At 43.0% G+C, this 17,917-nt stretch overlaps 1 protein-coding gene and 1 long non-coding RNA gene across 9 annotated transcripts in view; one reads left to right on the top strand and one right to left on the bottom strand.

Annotated features, from left to right (window-relative positions):
* Ift81 (intraflagellar transport 81) overlaps positions 1-17,917 on the bottom strand; it is a 79,334-nt gene that overhangs the window by 49,492 nt on the left and 11,925 nt on the right. For all 8 annotated transcript variants that reach the window (XR_015634110.1, XR_015634111.1, XM_087579073.1 and 5 more), the window contains 5 exon segments: positions 17,800-17,910; positions 15,956-16,040; positions 10,500-10,663; positions 9,189-9,284; positions 6,974-7,120 (listed from right to left, as the gene is read on the bottom strand). Coding sequence is in view for 6 of the 8 variants with exons in the window: in XM_087579073.1 (XP_087435199.1) it covers positions 6,974-7,120; positions 9,189-9,284; positions 10,500-10,663; positions 15,956-16,040; positions 17,800-17,910 (603 nt within the window). In the remaining 2 variants the exon portion in view is untranslated.
* On the top strand, positions 4,064-7,164 carry LOC148002332 (uncharacterized). Its single transcript, XR_015634835.1, has 2 exons — positions 4,064-4,835; positions 6,989-7,164. It is a non-coding gene; the product is annotated as an uncharacterized LOC148002332 (long non-coding RNA).

Here is a 17,917-nt window from a genome sequence, read left to right as displayed (position 1 = left end):
AGTGATCCTTAAATAAAAAGTCCATAGGAATAGGCTTGAGGCAGCTAATGAGTTAGGAGGCGGGTGCCACCATGCACACATGGTGGCTGTGTCCCGTTGGTCAGGCTACTTTCTCACTCACGGGCTCAGAAGTTTGCTCTCGGAGCTGCTACCTGTTTTAAGCAAAAAGAAAATGTTTCAAAGCAACCTTTATTTTCTGCTAAAATGGCCGTCTGTTCACCATAGCTAGTGTGACATAAACACATACACAAATACTATCCCAACCTTTCCCAACCTGCTAGTCTTACATTTTTAACTTTAAATTAGTCTCAGCAGGCGAGCATGAACGACGTAATGCTGTGCGTATGGTAGCAGCTAGTGAGCTGTGACTCCTTCACAGCCTGTGATGAACAATGGTATACAAGCTGGTAGCCACAGCTGTTAGCAGAGGCTGGCCCAGGAATGTCTATCTGTGAGAGAGCTGAGCACGCCCTCCCAAGCCTCTGTTCTTCTCCTCTCAGACCACCACCCCACAGCTGTCACCACCCTAAAGACTGCTTCAGCTGCCATCCCAATGGTTTTAAGGTTCCAAGAAAAAAGATGCAAAGTTTTCAATCTAATATTGTACGCAACACACACTACTATCACAGTAAGCCGAGCCAAATTTATTTGGTCCAATTTTGTTCTCTCTTTAGGAAAGTGTAGGACCCGCAGGCCCTGCTATGATAAAGAGAACAATGTGATTTGAAAGGTTCTAAAAATATCTCAGGCTTGCCTAGGCTCACTTGGAAGGGTGGATGATTCAACCACAAGTGTCAAAATTTGGTTCCCAATTTTTCTGGAACTGACAGCTGCAGCAGATCTTGCCAGGACTCCCTTATCACCACGCTGCTTCTCTTTGAAGTCCTTAAAGAAGATTTCATAATCGTCCCTATTTAGCTCTAGGATTTCTGGTGGTGACTGCAGAATGAAATGCTTGGCTGTTTTTAAAGCTGCTTATAATAGTATTTGACTAAGCACATTTTCCGAGCTGCGAGTTTCTTGTGATGGGGAGGGAGAAGGTGCAATGGGCTGCACCCAGAGGTGACCTCTCAACCCATAGACCAGGGGAAGTAACTAGAGGTTCATCTGGTGCCATAAAAGAATTGAGACCCAAGAGACATACGTCAATCTGAATGAAAACCCCAGGAACATAGCCTGCAAGCTTAGATTGACTAAAAAAAATGGCAAAATATCACACCTAAAGAATTGGCTATAGACTACCAGATTAAATAACAAATTTAAGTTTGTGATCAGGATGATAAAACTACTTGAGGATGTGGCTAGTGTCCATGACTAGGGTGCAGAATGGTTAATTTTTCTCATCAACCGAAGCTTGCAAAATAGCGCCAAGACATTTGCTCATATTAATATCCTGGTTTAAAACAGAAACCTTTCACTGGCCAGGCAGATCTCTGTGGGTTTGAGACCACTTTGGTCCTGAGTTTCAGGCCACCTAGGCAGCACAAGGAGACCATGTAGACAGAAAAAAGGAAGGAAGGAAGAAATTGAGGTGGCAGGGGGGCGGGGGCGGGGGTTGTGTGCAGGAGGGAACAGCAGGGAGGAGGAAGCAGGGGAGCCAGCTTTCATTCCAAGTGTCTGGCACCCAAGATGCATCTGTGGCCTTTACTGTTTCTTGGGAAGGCAGAAACTGGATGCATGAGCTCAAGAGCGCTACAGACTACAGTGGTCCACAAAGCCTGCTGTCAGCATACGCACTGGAAGGCCACAGTGACAGTGTGAGCAGGATAACAGTGTCAGGGACTGCATCCTGGAAGAGGCTCCACTTGAGTTCTTGTAGAGGGGCACACTGACACCACGGACACTGCCACAGTCCTGCCTTCTCATTCCTGCGGATGCTAGTGCTGCTGCTCCATCACTGTGAGGTACTTCTGTGCAGATACAGGTAAACACTTCAAAACACAGAAAAGGTCAGGTCACGCAATCCTAAGATCTTCTTCCAATATCTGAACTTGAATAATGGCAAGGGATTTGCACTTTAAACCATATATGGATTTATGTTGTTTATATTTAAATTTTATTTTTATTTTCTGTGGTATGTCTGCCGAAATGCATTTGTGCAACACAGGTGTGTGGTGTTCACGAGAGGCCAGAGAGGGTGCTGGATCCCTTGGACTCCACGTAGATGCGGGGAATTGAACCTGGAATCCTCCGAAGAACAGTCAGTGCTCTTAAACACTGAGTTCTCTCTCCAGTCCTCCATATGAAGTTTTTTTTTTCCGGAGCTGGGCACCGAACCCAGGGCCTTCCAGTTGCTAGGCAAGCGCTCTACCACTGAGCTAAATCCCCAACCCCCATATGAAGATTTTTAACTAGAATCTAATAGCAAATAACTTACAAATTAAAATGTGTTTTCTCTTATAAGTGATAAAATTTAGAAAAGTCACACTGAGAAATTCCTATATGTCCCTTGGTGAATGATTCCCACTAATTTTATTCAATGACTTTCAACTCTTAATTGATTAATTTATTCAGGTGTTTCAAGACAGGATCTCTTTGTGTAGACCTGGCTGTCCTGGAACTCACTCTGTAGACCAGGCTGGCCTCAAACTCAGAGACCCACCAGCTTCTGCCTCCCGAGTGTTGGGATTAAATATATGGGACAACACTGCCCAGTGACTTTCAAATCTTTTTAATGTGGAATTTTATTCTCAAACAAAGTTTTATTTTCAGCCTAAATGTGTTGTTCAGATAGAAGAAGAACTGAGGTGCCTATCCTCAAAAGAGGATGAGAACATGCTCCAAGGGTCTGCTGAGACAGTTACTCAGACCCTAGATGCTGCCCTGCTCTAGTATGGAAATACGATTTTGACCTTGAAGAAAGAAAGGCTGTACACAAACTCTACAAACCCTGAGCCACCCAAAACCCATAAAAGTAACAGAAAAAATGTTAATATCATCTAAATTACAAAACATCCTAGGAAAACAAAAGAAGCTAACACCATAAAAGAATTTGTTAACCCAAGTAAGAACTAAGATAATAGTTAAAAATGTTTCACTTGTTAGAAAAACAAAACCACATTAGAATATGTCAGAAATATATGCAATTATTATTTTTAGAATCTACACAGGTGTTCTGGGAGATTCTTTGGCTTCAACTCAAAACAAAAAGTACAATGCTACTCAAATTTCAAGCCCACAGAACAATATTATGTCTGTTTCTGTCTCCAGAGCCAGGTCTAACATGACTTAGAGGTATATTACTGCTTGTTTCTCTCTGGAAGGGCTGGGCTGGGGACAGGAAACAGTCCAATTCTCACACTGTCAAATCTACTCAGGGGGTTGGGGATTTAGCTCAGTGGTAGAGCGCTTGCCTAGGAAGCGCAAGGCCCTGGGTTCGGTCCCCAGCTCCGGAAAAAAAGAACCAAAAAAAAAAAAAAAAAATCTACTCAGGGAGCTGGGCAGGGTAATGAGCTCTGCAGTTAAGCACACTGGCTACTCTTCCAGAGGACCTGGATTCAATACCCACTTGTGACTAACAAGTCTCTAATTCCAGGGGCTCCACCTCCTTCCTCTGGTCTCCACAGACACATGGCACGCACATGGCACACAGATATGCATACAGACAAACCACCCACACACATAGAAAGTTTCCCTGGGCATGGAACTTCCCTGATCTCCATGTCTCTTATTCTTTTTTTTTTTTTTTTTTTTGGTTCTTTTTTTCGGAGCTGGGGACCGAACCCAGGGCCTTGCGCTTCCTAGGCAAGCGCTCTACCACTGAGCTAAATCCCCAACTCCCATGTCTCTTATTCTAATTATGTTAACAAGACTACCATCCTGAGTACAGTCCTGCTGTTGGACATCCACTACCAAAGAAATGGGAGTTTGACTTGTTTGCTTGCCATTTATTTATTTATTTATTTATTTATTTATTTATTTACCAAAAATGTGCTTTTGCAGATGGAGCACATGGCGACTGCTCGGTGAACGGCTGCTGCAATGGCTCTCCCCAGCACTATCCTACTACACCTTGAATGTAGGCTATGAATTAATTAGAACATTTTTCATATTTTCCTAATAGCTCCAGTTTGAACATTGGTTTCAAACTTCAGCCGTGACCTAGAGTTCTAGCTTTCACAATCTCCACTTCGTGGTAACGAGAACACCGAGGTCTGAGGAGCCAATGCATGGGAGCTGCTGGTGTTCTAAGGACCCTGCAGGCACTAAAGCAGTCAGTCAGTCCTCAGAGGGAAGAGAGAAGTCACCGCGTCCTCCGGCATCAACTATTTTTTTTTCTTTTTTCCGGAGCTAGGGACCGAACCCAGGGCCTTGCGCTTGCTCTACCACTGAACTAAATCCCCAACCCCCATCAATTATTCCACATTCTGCATATTCACACTTGCAGACATGTGCCAGTGGGTGATATGCGCTCAGAGAGCTGACTCCCTGAGCTGACTCCCGGGGCCTGGCTCTTACCCTCTCTTTCCCTTGTTCCTCCCAGAAGCACGAGCATGCCACAGAACGACAGCTCCACACATGATGTGGTGGCTCAGCCCGCTTTGTAAGAAGCTTTGATACTAATTATTTCATGTGTTTTTCCTAGAGACATTCATCCCCATTTTACAGACAGAAATTCCTCAGAAAAGTCAAGAATCTTCTCAAGGTCAGTGGAAACAGATTCGACTTTGAACAAGTCTGAGCTGTGCAATGCTATCATCTCCCTGGATGCCCGAAAACGGTAAAACAAGGGTGAAAACACTGCTCTGATTAGAGCAGGCAAGTGCAAGCCATCCAGCACAGTGCTCTGCACGAGAAGCTCTCAAGACTGGAGCCCCGCTTCCTCAACTCATAAGGTTCGGTCATGGCATTCTTTACAAACACTACACAACCCCCTTCCCTCTCTCTCAGTCTATGTAGACTCAGCTGGCCTGGCACTTATTATGTAGCCCAGGCTGGCCTCAAACCTCTGGCAATCTTCCTGCCTCAGGGCACTCCTGAGTGCTGCCTTTACAGGCTCCAGTCACTACCACCCAGCTCTGGGCCACTATCTCCTAACACCTTCTCTCCAAGTGCTTTCACAGAGAAAATTATAAATGGGTGACTTCCGTGTGATGCCAAATAGGAAACTTCAGAGAAGGCCGGTATCTTACATAATTTTAAGTAGAACGAGCTTCCTCCTTTTTGCCCATATGGTCTATCACTCTATCAAAGTTGAAAATAAAACTGGTCTACCAAGATTTGTTCTTTAGAAAATTATGCATAATGTTCCCCAATACCTTCTGTTCTTTTAGGTAAATGCCAAATAATTTACTTGATTAGTTCTAGTTTGATCAAACATTACTTGAAAATTAAGTTGACCATAGCAATCCAAAGCTATCTTTCCCCATTCAAAAGCATTCTTGGTCTGCCATCAGAAACCACTGCACAACATGTCTGGGAAACAAAGGCTCACAGCTTGTCACTGGGTTCTTCCCCCTCGCATTTGCACAGAGAGAAAGTCTAGTGAGCCTGACACGGGATTCATGGGCACTGTGGTCACAGCACTTAAGTTATCCTGTGACCGGGACTTCACTTGGATAAAAACACTAGGAAGCAGCACAGGGCCCTACAAGCAAAACTGCTGGGAAATTAACCTTTTTCTTCCTTGAACATCAAAGACGCCAAGAAGCACACACTTGTCTCCTAAGCATCATTCAGAATAAGCTGTGTCTGATAGCCAACTGGAAGCAGATGCTAAAAGCCAAAGAAATTCCTTTTTGTTTGTTGAGACACTGTAGCCTAGGCTAGCCTCAGAGTCCCTTCAGTCCCTACTGCCCAGGTTCCCAGTGTTGTAGCAACAGGCAGGAGTCTCATATCTAGCTCCCAGTGGAGTTTGTCAACCAAATGTTGCTCTACTAAGTTGCTAGTTCCCCTTCAGACTAAAAGCCACACTGCAAGGCTACAATCAGAAGCACAGAAGAAAATAATCTGCAGCACAGGAAGAATTCATTTGTACTAGGCACGGTGAAGGAACACTGCCAATTTTCACAGTATGAACTCAAGAAGTTTTCAAAGTCCAAATGGGGTTTGGACATGAGCAGCTTTTCAAAGCAGCCTTAGTTGAGATCTAGGAGCTAAGGACCACAGGCAAGGTGCTGGAGTCCATCTGGGGCCTGCCACTTGAGCTGCTAAGTAAGACAGCACTGAGACAAGATGTCTGGCCTTACCCTCAGCTGCTCTGGAGCTAACTTGATAGTAAACAATGAAGAACGGTGTTTGCTGCTTGAGTTCCTCCATCAGCAGTCAGTGTTAATTGCCCCACTAACTTACAAGTCTGATGCAAGAAATGCAACTATTAAAGCATTGCTCAAAACTTAGGAACACAGACATGCAGTATTTCAAAGCTTAAAAGCATGCAGGTTGAGGCCATTTTGATGGCTGTTAGTCAAATACATATTGCTGACAGTCATTTAGTGATAATGCTTCCTTAGTTCCATATTCAGTAACAAAGACAAATTTATTATCTGTTTGATTCCCTAGACTTGCTTTGCCTTTATAATTTAATATTTAAATAAATCCAACATAAAGTCAGAGATGTAGAAATGGCTCGGAGCACGCCCTGCTTTTCCAGAGAACTAAGGGTGAGTCCCAGCGCCCACATCAGGTGGTTCACGACCACTGTGACTGCAGCGGCGTGCGGCACACCAGCTCTGGCCTCTGCAGGCACGCACACTCACAAGCACACACCCCCTCCCACACACTCACAATTTAAATCAAAAGGCAAGTGGAACTCTAGAATACTGTTTCGGAAAACACCAGTCTTTTGTATCTCATATCAAGAAATTTTTAATATTACCTCAAACAGACACAATATTTAATACTTCGGCTTTCAGTAACTTTTACTAATTGAGATTAACCTCACATCAGCATACACTTAAGAAAGTTGAACATGTCAGTGATTTCAAACAAAACCCCACTGACACAACCTCGAGCCTCAGATGCTTCAACCTACCTCATCTCCCTTCAGAACCTCAGTGCCGTCAAATTCCCGGGTCTGGTTTGTCTTCACAGACACCTCTCTCTCGAGGCTGGCCAGCTTCTCCTTGGTCTCCTGCAGCTCCTCAGCTTTGGCCTCTTTCTTACGAGAAATGATGGACGCCTAGATGGATATTTAATATGAGAATAAAATAATACATACATTCAGTTGTCTGTTATCTTGTGAAATTACCTTTTTTATTTTTTATTTTTACCAATATTTCCAGAAATACCACCTGCGCCAACCAGTCCTTTTCCTCAGCTAGTGTTTAGCAGGAACAATGTGTATTGTCAAACCCAAGACATGCTGAAAGGCAAAAGCCCTGGGATGGGGGGAACCACTAACTGCCCCCCAATATACACTAGTAAAAATATTCAGGCCTTCTTGAGTAACACTGAAAGGCAATGAAAACACCTTCCAGGGAAGGACGCAGACTAAGACCCAGTCTACGGTTTGTAGATCTCCACTCACTGGTAGAAAATATGAGCACCTTATTTTGAGAAATACAGTGAAGTCAATGCAGTCTGGTCTCCATGGACCTCCACATACACACTTCCCAGCACCTGTGTGGCAATGAAGCCTCACTAAGATATCTATGACATTTGGTACATTTAATAAATGATTTGTTTTGAGATATTTCTGTTACGTGTATGCGTGCACACCTCAGTGTCTGCATGGCACTATGTGTGTGCAGGAGCTCACAGAGGTCAGACAGGGGCACTGGAACTGAAGGTACAGGAGGTTTTCAGTGTCATGTGGGTGCTGAGAACCAAACTGGGGTCCTATGTGAGCAGCACATGCTCTGTACCATTGAGCAATCTCTCCAGCCCAAGACTCATCTCTGTGTGTGTGTGTGTGTGTGTGTGTGTGTGTGTGTGTGTGTGTGTGTGTGTAGGTCCATGGAGACAAGAAGGCACGGAGTCCTCTGGAGCTGAAGGCACAGGCTTCTGTGAGCTGCCTGACCTGGGGACTGGGAACAAAACTGGGGTCCTCTGTAAGAGCAGCAGGAGCTTTTAATTGCAGAGGCATCTGTCTAGCATTTTAATAAGTAAGATATAGGTTAAAAGTCAAACATCAGACTTGTACATATTTACATAATCCAGATGGATGCTCTTAAATGTGAATGAACATCTACATGAGCTAGAACTCTGGAAATTCTCTTTTCTGTCTTTCTTTTATTTGTTTATTTATTTTTGAGACAGGGTTTGTATTTGTTTGGAAAAAGGGTTCCTGTACATGGCCCTGGCTGTCCTGGAACTTACTCTGTAGAGCAGGCTGGCCTGCTCCTCGGTGCTGAGATTAAAGGCATGCACCACTACACTCAGCCTTGAGAGTTTTCTTAGATTCTTAGAATGGTATCAGCCAGATTGTGACACAGTAGATACCATAGAGTAAAACAAGCATGACAAGAGAGGGGCATGCTGTGCAGACCCTTTAAAAATTCTATTTTTTCATTTTATTAAAAAATAAATAAGAGGCTGGGGATTTAGCTCAGTGGTAGAGCGCTTACCTAGGAAGCGCAAGGCCCTGGGTTCGGTCCCCAGCTCCGAAAAAAAGAACCAATAAATAAATAAATAAATAAATAAATAAATAAACAAACAAACAAACAAAAGAGAAGCAATGAAGAAATGTGTCCCCTTATGCAGGGACTCCACCTTAAAGACAAGGGAGTGAAGTGCCACTCTGTGTGGGAACTGAGATCTCATGTGACAGAGAAACAGGAGAACCCCTCCCAAGATCAAAGTGCCCAGGTTCTCCCTACATCCAACACTGTGAAGCTATGCGCTAACTCCATCAGACAGAACAGGAATGTGAGCGCTGGAACCTGATCAGATGATTTTATATCCTAAAAAACGAACAGCAACACTAGAGCTAAAACATCAGTAGTTTAACCTGAGGGTGTGCGTCCATCCCGACTGACACCACCAACCATGATCAGTGTGCGTCCATCCCGACTGACACCACCTACCATGATCAGTGTGCGTCCATCCTGACTGACACCACCTAGCATGAACTTGCCATTTAATAAACAGAACTCCACATTCACAGAAACTGGCACACTGCATTTCAAACTTGAAGTGCTGCCTTCCCAGGCCTCGGCTACTCCTCTGTTGTAACATGGAGATTAGCAGAGACCTGGAAGCCGTGATTCCTCTCCTCCTCACCGTAAGACCATAGATAACCGCCTTACCTGTTGCCTGTACAGTGAGAGCTTGCCTTCTATTGGCTCGTTTCTCATCATTTTTTTCTCAATCAACTGATTGATCTCTGCGTTTACTTCATTGACCTAAAATGTGAAAGGTGAAAGATGTTAAACTCTCCCTGACAGCCAGGAGTGGTAGCACATACTTGAAACTCTGAGCACTAGGGAAACTGAGGCAGGAGGATAGATACTTTAGGTCAGCTTCAGCTACTCAGCAGAACTCTCTCAAAAAACCAAAAAACACTAAAACAAGCAGCCAGACAACAACACCACCATCCCCATGATTGTGTGCACTCAGTGAGCTCAGTGCGGCAGCAGGGCCACGCTCGGCTTGAGTTTATGTAACAGTCAGCCATTTTGGAAGTCACCAGGAACAAAGTACCAACTACTGTATGAGTGGACTGTCGTGAGCACTTTTAGAAACAACTAAAATAATAATAAATATTATACAACTTGACTACTTCTAGAGACTGAATCAGAATGCCTACATGATCCTGAAGCACTCAAAGGAAAGGTGAGCTCTATAAACCTGAAGTTACCCACACTCCTCCGCTGGGACTTACAAGTTACCAGGCAACAATGTGAACCCAGACAGACATTCCCCAGAGGCAGAGTGCAGGGAGTTCACGGACCCAGCTGAGAGCCGACATGGAACATCTAACACTCACTGATAGATACCATTTATCCTGATCACTAACCCTTTCCAAAGTAACAAAACTGAGTAACATCAGACTCTCAACAAAGAGAAACCAACCAACCAACCATGGCTTCCTATATCCATCCTTCAAAGGTCTGAACCCCTAACCTGTGACCTTCAATTTAAGCCATATCTGACTTGGACAGCCATGTTGTCTAAGTGAGTTAGGAGGGCAATATGGTCAGAAATAGATACTTAATAGGAGAGCTTATTAAACAAATTAAAGAATCAGCAAGTAAAAACCTCTCAATCAATTTGCATGAGAACTTTTAAAAATATACAAATATTAGTGCCTTATTTATAGGAACAAGATGTTATAATACATTAACGTTCAGTGAATCCTGAAGCAAAGTCTAGTCAAAGTACACATGAAACGTTTTAAATATAAAACCACCCTATTTGTTACACTTAAAAACAGAAGTGATATTATATTGTGATTTATTCTAAAGAACACAACATTCCAGAATATCCACAGGACAATGCATCAGCGGGGCTGTCAGCTCTTAGCCCAGGCTAGCTCTAGGGTCACAGGAGGACATCACAGAAGAGTGCAGGTCCTTGTCCCAGGACACATACCGCCAAACTAGAAGACCATCACTTACTTTAGACTCAAGTTCAAGAAGGTCAGAGTGGCCCATAGCTGGCTCAGAAACCACTTTTTGTAAAAAGTGTAATTCCTTTTTCTTGCTTTCTAATTCTTTTGGAAATTTTTCAGTGACCATATATGAATTAAATTTTATCTCCTCCTCTAGCCTCTTCATTAAACCTTTAAAAGACAAAGTAAATGAAAGTTTAGTTCAAAGGGCATTTACTATGACATTCTGTATCCTGCTTTGTGAGTCAGGCGTGAGCGGTGGGGTAATGTGTTAACACTCTCTGTGCAGTATCTATACAGTACCATACATCACTGAAACCTTTCCAGGTTAATTAGTAAGAGCATAAATCACAATTTACACAATTTACATAAAACATTGAGATAGTTATAGCAGAACTGATTAGGATCTTTCTAACTGTATAACCTAACTCCTTAAATTACAAATAACCGTTATGGAAGCACATCTATCAGGGCCCTATTTCATCTTCTAAGTATTTAAGAAGCCAGTGGGCCAAAGGAAAACACAAAGCAATCTACCCCAGGAATTCTCCTACACAGGGCACTTTATTCCCTTCCCTTCCTCCCTTCCTATCTGTGTGTGTGTGTGTGTGTGTGTGTGTGTGTGTGTCTGTCTGTCTGTCTGTCTGTCTGTCTGTCTGTCTGTCTGTCTGTCTTGCTTTGGCTGTCCTGGAATTCAGTCTGTAGACCAGGCTGGCCTTGAACTCACAGAGATCCACCTGCCTCTGCCTCCCCAGTGCTGGAATTAAAGGCTTGCCTGGCTTCTTTTTCTTTAATAGCTTCTCTACTTCTAATAGTTCATAACTAGTAACACATGGTAATGCGCCAGCTTCAGACCAATGCAGACAGTGAGAGGTCAACAAGTTCAAATCCGGAAAAGAGAAATAAAAGTGCCCACTTCCATAAATGTTTTAAATTTAGTTGCTTTTAATTTTATAAAGTATTAATTTATAGTAAATATTTTAAGATTTAATAGTTTTCTTACTTTGGCAGCTGTACAACTATATACAGATTTTCAGTGAATAATGGTTTTATTGTAAATTCCCAGCCTGGAGAGATTTACGTAGTTTATTTCTGATCTTTCCGTTACACATTTACAAATTCTTGACTTTTAAAAATGATGAGTTTCTAGCTTAAGTAATCTACGTATGAAGATTGCGTAACAAATCTGGCCCAAAGCCTTAAAGTTATTTTAGTTCTGTTGTACAGATCAGACATGTAAAATTTTATTAGTGCAAATTCACGGGTTTTCTACTCATCCTCTCAGTGCTCCCCCAGCCCCTTCAGGACTGGAGAAAGGTAGAGAAGGGAAGGTTGCTCTACGCTCCTATGGCGCCCAGCCCCATGCACTTTCTCACCAACTCTACATTCGTCTCCTTGTCCATGTGGGGACCAGCCTGCTCATTTCCAGGTAGCTACACACTTCCTATAAGCACAGGTGCATGAAATCTACACCTAAAATGTTTTTACATGTAAGATTCTTAAACATTTTTATTTTTAATAATTTATTTTTAGGTGCATTGGTGTTTTGCCTGTAACTGGAGTTACAGACAGTTGTGAACTGCATGTGAGTATTGGGGCTTGAACCCCAATCCTCTGGAAGAACAGCCAGTGCTCTTAAATACTGAGCCATCATCTCTCCAGCCCTAATTACTTTTCTACTTTAAAAAGCTTTGAAAACACAAACTAACCCTACGGTGACAAAGAGTAGATCAATGCCTGCTTGAGGAAGGGAACAGGGCCTGAGGGAGGCATTGCAAAGGCCACAGAGAACATTCAGGTAAGAGGCATGTCTACTACCTTGATTAAAGGCTGATGGCAGTCTGGGGAAGAGCTCAGATATGACAGAGCCCAGCATGCATGAACTATGAGCAGAGGATCCTAGGCCTCAGTTCCTGTCCACTTACAAAGTACATGCATAACATATAATATCTTATGTTTACCTGTTTTCAGCCAGTTTTTCTCACTCGATTTTTCCCTCTTGTCTATGGAAAACATTGTGTTTTTTTATCCAAGGTTAAGCTTCAGCTCCTACTTCCTATTGTGTAACTGTTCCCTAGAAGCTATACATTGAAGCACTGTATCCTGCAGGGAAACCCCATAACCAGGAAGGTAAACAACTCAAAACAACTTCAGGAAGTTCCTGAAATTGACCAGATTCACCAGGTCCCTCCCACCTGAAGTAAGTAATAAAACTGCTGACAGTTACTCTTAGACTAGTTGTGATGGTTATTCTTGGTTGTCAACTTGACTACATCTGAAATTAAGAACCAAAATTGGAGAGCATACTTGTAAGGGGTTTTTAAGCTTAATAATAGGAAGATCTGCTTCTAATCTGGATCTTTGAGGTAGGAAGACAGGCCTTTAATCCATATCTTTTGAGCTGAGAAAACCCACCTCTACTATGGGCCATAACTTCTTCTGGATGCCTATGTAAGGAAGGACATGGAAGAAGGAAGTTTTTACTCTTTGCCCATGTCCTCTTGGCTTGCTACCAGGCCCACTACTTCACTGGCATTAAAGTCTAAAAGTCTACTTCTCTGGGATTCCAGTGAAGACCAGTTGAGACATCCAGCTTCAGGAACTGATCAACTATTGGATTCTTGGGCTTCTTATTCATAGCCAGTCATTGTTGGATTAGCTGTACCATAGCCTGTATGTATGTATGAATGTATGTATGTATATGTATATGTATACATCAGTATATACACAAATACACACACATACAGATTCATTCTATGAGTTAAGTTACTCTAGAGAACTCTGACTATGCCATCAAACTGCCTAGAAAACTCTAAGACAGACATGCTGTCTGAAAGGAGGAGAAATTGTCCTGGCTTCCCAGAAGTCACCTGGAAAGAACATTCTCTACCCACTGAGCTGCCTGTATACTGTGCAGTGTGCTCCAGGCCCCAGCTTCTGTGAGCTCTCACCCATGCTGGGGTGGGCTTTGGTGATACCGCTGTCACTGAGTCCCTTCTGCTCCTCTAAATAACCCCTCGCCTGTATTCCTCTAAGTAGCCCTAAAATCTCATGGTTCACTAGGCTGAACTTAGTATATTTACACTGGTCTATAAGAAGACATGGTTTCGGGGCTGGGGATTTAGCTCAGTGGTAGAGCGCTTATCTAGGAAGCGCAAGGCCCTGGGTTCGGTCCCCAGCTCCGAAAAAAAAAAAAAAAAAAAAAAAAAAAAAGAGCTAAGAAGACATGGTTTCATCTCCCCAGGAAAAGTATTATGACAGAACGCATACCCCAACTACTAACAGAATATTTACTAGATTTCTGACACACAAATTACTTTTTGATATTGTAATGTGGCTGTAATATAATGAAATCTTTAGGACAGTCATCATTTTATAAGAGAACTATGAAGAACATGTCGTACACATGTAGGAAAATCTGCTGAGACTCTACCTCCTACAAAGTAAAACTTAGTAAACAAAGAATTAGATAAGGGACACCCACAACTAAATAAAAGGGTTTATTTTGTGTCTGGGTATTTTGCCTACATTGTATGTTTGTGTACCACATGTGTGCGGTGCCCACAGATGTCAGAGAAGGACATCAGATCTCCTGGAGCTGAAGTTAGATATGGTTGTAAGCTGTTGTGTGGGTGCTGGGAACTGAACCTGGGTCCTCTGTACAAGGGCTAAGCCATTTTACCATTTCAACTACTGACCCATTACTCCAGCCCCTGCATTGTCCCTTTTAATAGCTTTATTGGGCTACCACTTAACTGCCACAGAGTTCACCCATTCAGAGGTACAATTCAATGAACTCAGTATATAAACAGTTATCCAACTACCAGAACAATTCATTAGGTCATTATTAGCAAAGGAGTCTCTGAACTTACTTTTTTCTTTATTATTATTATTATTATTATTATTATTATTATTATTATTATATTTATGATGATGATGATGATGATGATATAAATGCATGTTCTATCTGCATGTACACCTGTGTGCCAGAAGAGGGCATCAGATCCCCATTACAGATGGTTGTGAGCCACCATGTGGTTGCTGGGAATTGAACTCAGGACCTCTGAAGAGCAGTCAGGGCTCTTAACCTCTGAGCCATCTCTCCAGCCCTCTATGGGTTTTCTCATCTTAGATATTTCTTATAAATAGTACCATACAATACATGGTGTTTTGTGATTGGCTTCTTACAGTTGGTTTTGAGATTCACGCACGCCATGAGCTCGTATTAGCAATTCACCCGCTTTGGTGGCACAGCAATACTCCATTGTACAAATACACGCTAGGAACGTGTGGGGTGCTTCAACTCTTGTTTATTACACATAATGCTGCTATGAACATGTATGTTCAGGTTTTGTGTGAGCAGATGTTTACCATCTCTTAAGTATATGGCTAAGGTTAGAAGTATTGGTTCAGGAGCTGGTGAGATGGCTCAGCAGTGGTGCTGCTGGCCGCCAACCAGATCCGACCATCTGGGTCTTAGCTCTGGAGCCACACGATAGAAGAAAACCACCTCCCACAAGCTGTCCTCTGACCTCCATACTCATATGGTGGCGTATGTGCCCCCTTACGAATAAAGGTTAAAAAGGGAAGAGTTAGAAGTTCACACGGTAATGACTGTTAGCATTTTGAGGAATCTCTACCCTGTCTTCACAGCAGCAAACATGAGGATCCTGTTCCTGTGCCTCTTGCCAACACCCATGATTGTCTGTTGCTGTGTTACTGCATCCTAGGTGCCATGCACTATTTATAGCTTATGGTCCCTCCCTAGGCTAGATGTTCACATTGTAACAGTTTCCCAACACAAATGAGAACTTTGTCCAGCTCCTTTAGCTCCTGTGAGCTCCTCTCTGAGGAGCAAGGACACTTTGAATACCTGGAATGGGATTGAGTGGGCCAGGAAAACAGCTCATCACCTGCACAGAGCTATGAAGAACTCAGCCAGGGACACCCATGTTATTACCTGCCATTCTCCAAACCAGCCCATAGAAAACATTCGCCTCAAGGTCTAGTATTTGATTTTTTTTTTTTTGAGGTAGGGTTTCTCTCTATAGTAGTCCTCAATGTCCTGGAACTCACCCTGTAGACCAGGATGGACTCAAACTCGGAGAGATCCGCCTGCCTCTGCCTCCCAAGCACTGGGATTACAGGTATGTGCCGTGACTGCCAACCTTCGTTTTCCTTTTAGCCTTGTCAAGGATTCCTAATTTTTCCATCCATCACTTTTACAACACCCATCCTACGCACACAGGAAAGGGCCTACTTTCATCGTTTGACTGAAAACAGGAGGCAAAAACTATTTTTGAAAACCCATGGATATTTTTTTAAATCAGGATTCCCTTTGACCAGGTAGGAAAGCAATGATGCCCTAAAATGCGGAGTCGGTTAATGGCCGCCAACCATGATCAGGGCTGTCCTGCAGTGAATGCCTGTTCTCGAGTACACGTCACTCAGGGCTCCACTTACTCTCAGGCTTGGCGTCTGCTGCCGCGTGCCGCATACTCTTCAGCTGGTTTTGCACTCTTTGCAATCTCTGCACCGCATGAAACAGCTTTAAACGACAATTCAACTTATTAGTTGCTCAGTCCAGTGAAGTAAGGCTTACATAGACAAGCAACGGGGATACATGGGATTCCTAGCTACACAAGAAACAGGAAAATACTAAGAAGTGCACCAAAGCAAAGGCACATACTTTTCTCAAGATATTTGCATGTTCATTTAAATTTTATTTATTTTAGTTAGTGTGTGTGTGTGTGTGTGTGTATGTGTGTGTGTGTGCTAGAAAACGGTGTCAGATCCTATGGAATTAGTTACAGGAAGTTGTAAGCCATCCTGTATGGATGCTGGGAACCAAACTCAGATCTTCTGTGAGAGCAGCAATATGTTCTAATCTATTAAACTATCATCTCTCTAGACCCTCATGCGAAATTTAAAAAATGCTTCCAGAACATTTTCCTTTAGTTACTTTTTAAGGTAGCGATTAAAGAAAAATCATCCATTTGGGTATGGTAGCATGCACCTTTAATCCCAGCACTCAGGAAACAGAGGCAGGAGGATCTCTGTGAGTTCAAGGCCAGTGTATACAGCCAGCTCCAGGACAGCAAGGACTATACAGGAAGATCCTGTCTCAAAATAAATAAAGAATAAAGTCAATAGAAAACATTTTAGAGAAACTATTCCTTAGAGAGATGCATGCCTTCCCTTGTGTAACAAGGTTTTCTTCCCTAGGGAATGTTCACATTTGCAGTAATGGCTCAGCACCAGTCCCTGACCTGAAATAACCACCAAGGCTCAGGGAACAGAACCCTCCACTGCAGTAAATGGCTGTGCTGCCGAGTCAGCTCCCGAGGAGCTAAGTATCTTGGCTGCCAGCTTAAATTGGCAATTTAGAAATTACCTTGATTTGAAATATATGTTTAAAGTTTAAGGCAGATTTTTAATAAATTGAAATAATACTTTAAAGCCAAATATTTTCTTCTTTAAGGTGCAGTTTCAAAGCATGGCGGTGTGGGTGACTGTGAACACCCAACCACTCACTTAAGAGCTTCTGTGACACCGTCAACAGCAACGACACCCTAGGTGGGGCTCTGTACGATGTGCAAGCGTTGTGTTCTGGACTGCACTGGCCTCAGGTTGTTCCTCAGATCCCGCTACTGTGCAGCCGTAAAGTCAGTGCTAACCCTACGGTGTTCACCAGGCGGCTAGAACGTTCTTTTGCTTTCAGTGATAGCAGCACCCTGTACGTTTTATTCTAGTGACAAATAAGCAAATTGTGTCTCAAAATAAAAAGTAAAAAAGAATCTGGGGATACAGCTCTGTTGTAGAGTGCTTGCCTAACATGTGTCTGAGGGTCAACCCTCAATTACTGAAAAAAGGAAAAAAGAAATAGAAAAGAAAGAAGGAAGGAAGGAAGGGGAGAGAGAGAGGGAGAGGGAGAGAAACTGTAGTCTTGACTAGGGATACAGGTCAACCATACAGTACTTGTATAGCATGAGAAAGGCCCCTGGCTTGATTCCCAGCAACACACACACACACACACACACATACACACACACACACACACACACACACACACACCATACTCTCACAAAACCAGTCTTAAAGAAAAAGAATAGGTCTATCAAAAGGAAATGAGAAATTGTAAAATTCTTTTTTTTTTCTTTTTTCTTTTTTTCGGAGCTGGGGACCGAACCCAGGGCCTTCAAGCGCTCTATCACTGAGCTAAATCCCCAACCCCAAATTCTTTTTTTCAGTCTGAATTCCAAGAGGAGCTACTTCTGTGGTCTTGAGCATAAACCTCCTGCGGATACCTGATTCTTTTGTTCCTGCTTCTGTTGAGCAAGAAACTCTTCTCTCTCTTTCTCAACCCGAAGCTGTCTTGCTATTTTAAGCATTCGCTGATGGTTCTGGACAGTCTCCACCTACAGT

The sequence above is a fragment of the Rattus norvegicus genome, chromosome 12 (assembly GCF_021556685.1).
Source record: "Rattus norvegicus strain SHRSP/BbbUtx chromosome 12, alternate assembly SHRSP_T2T, whole genome shotgun sequence".
Lineage (NCBI taxonomy): Eukaryota > Metazoa > Chordata > Mammalia > Rodentia > Muridae > Rattus > Rattus norvegicus.
This window is presented reverse-complemented; position numbering and strand designations above follow the sequence as displayed.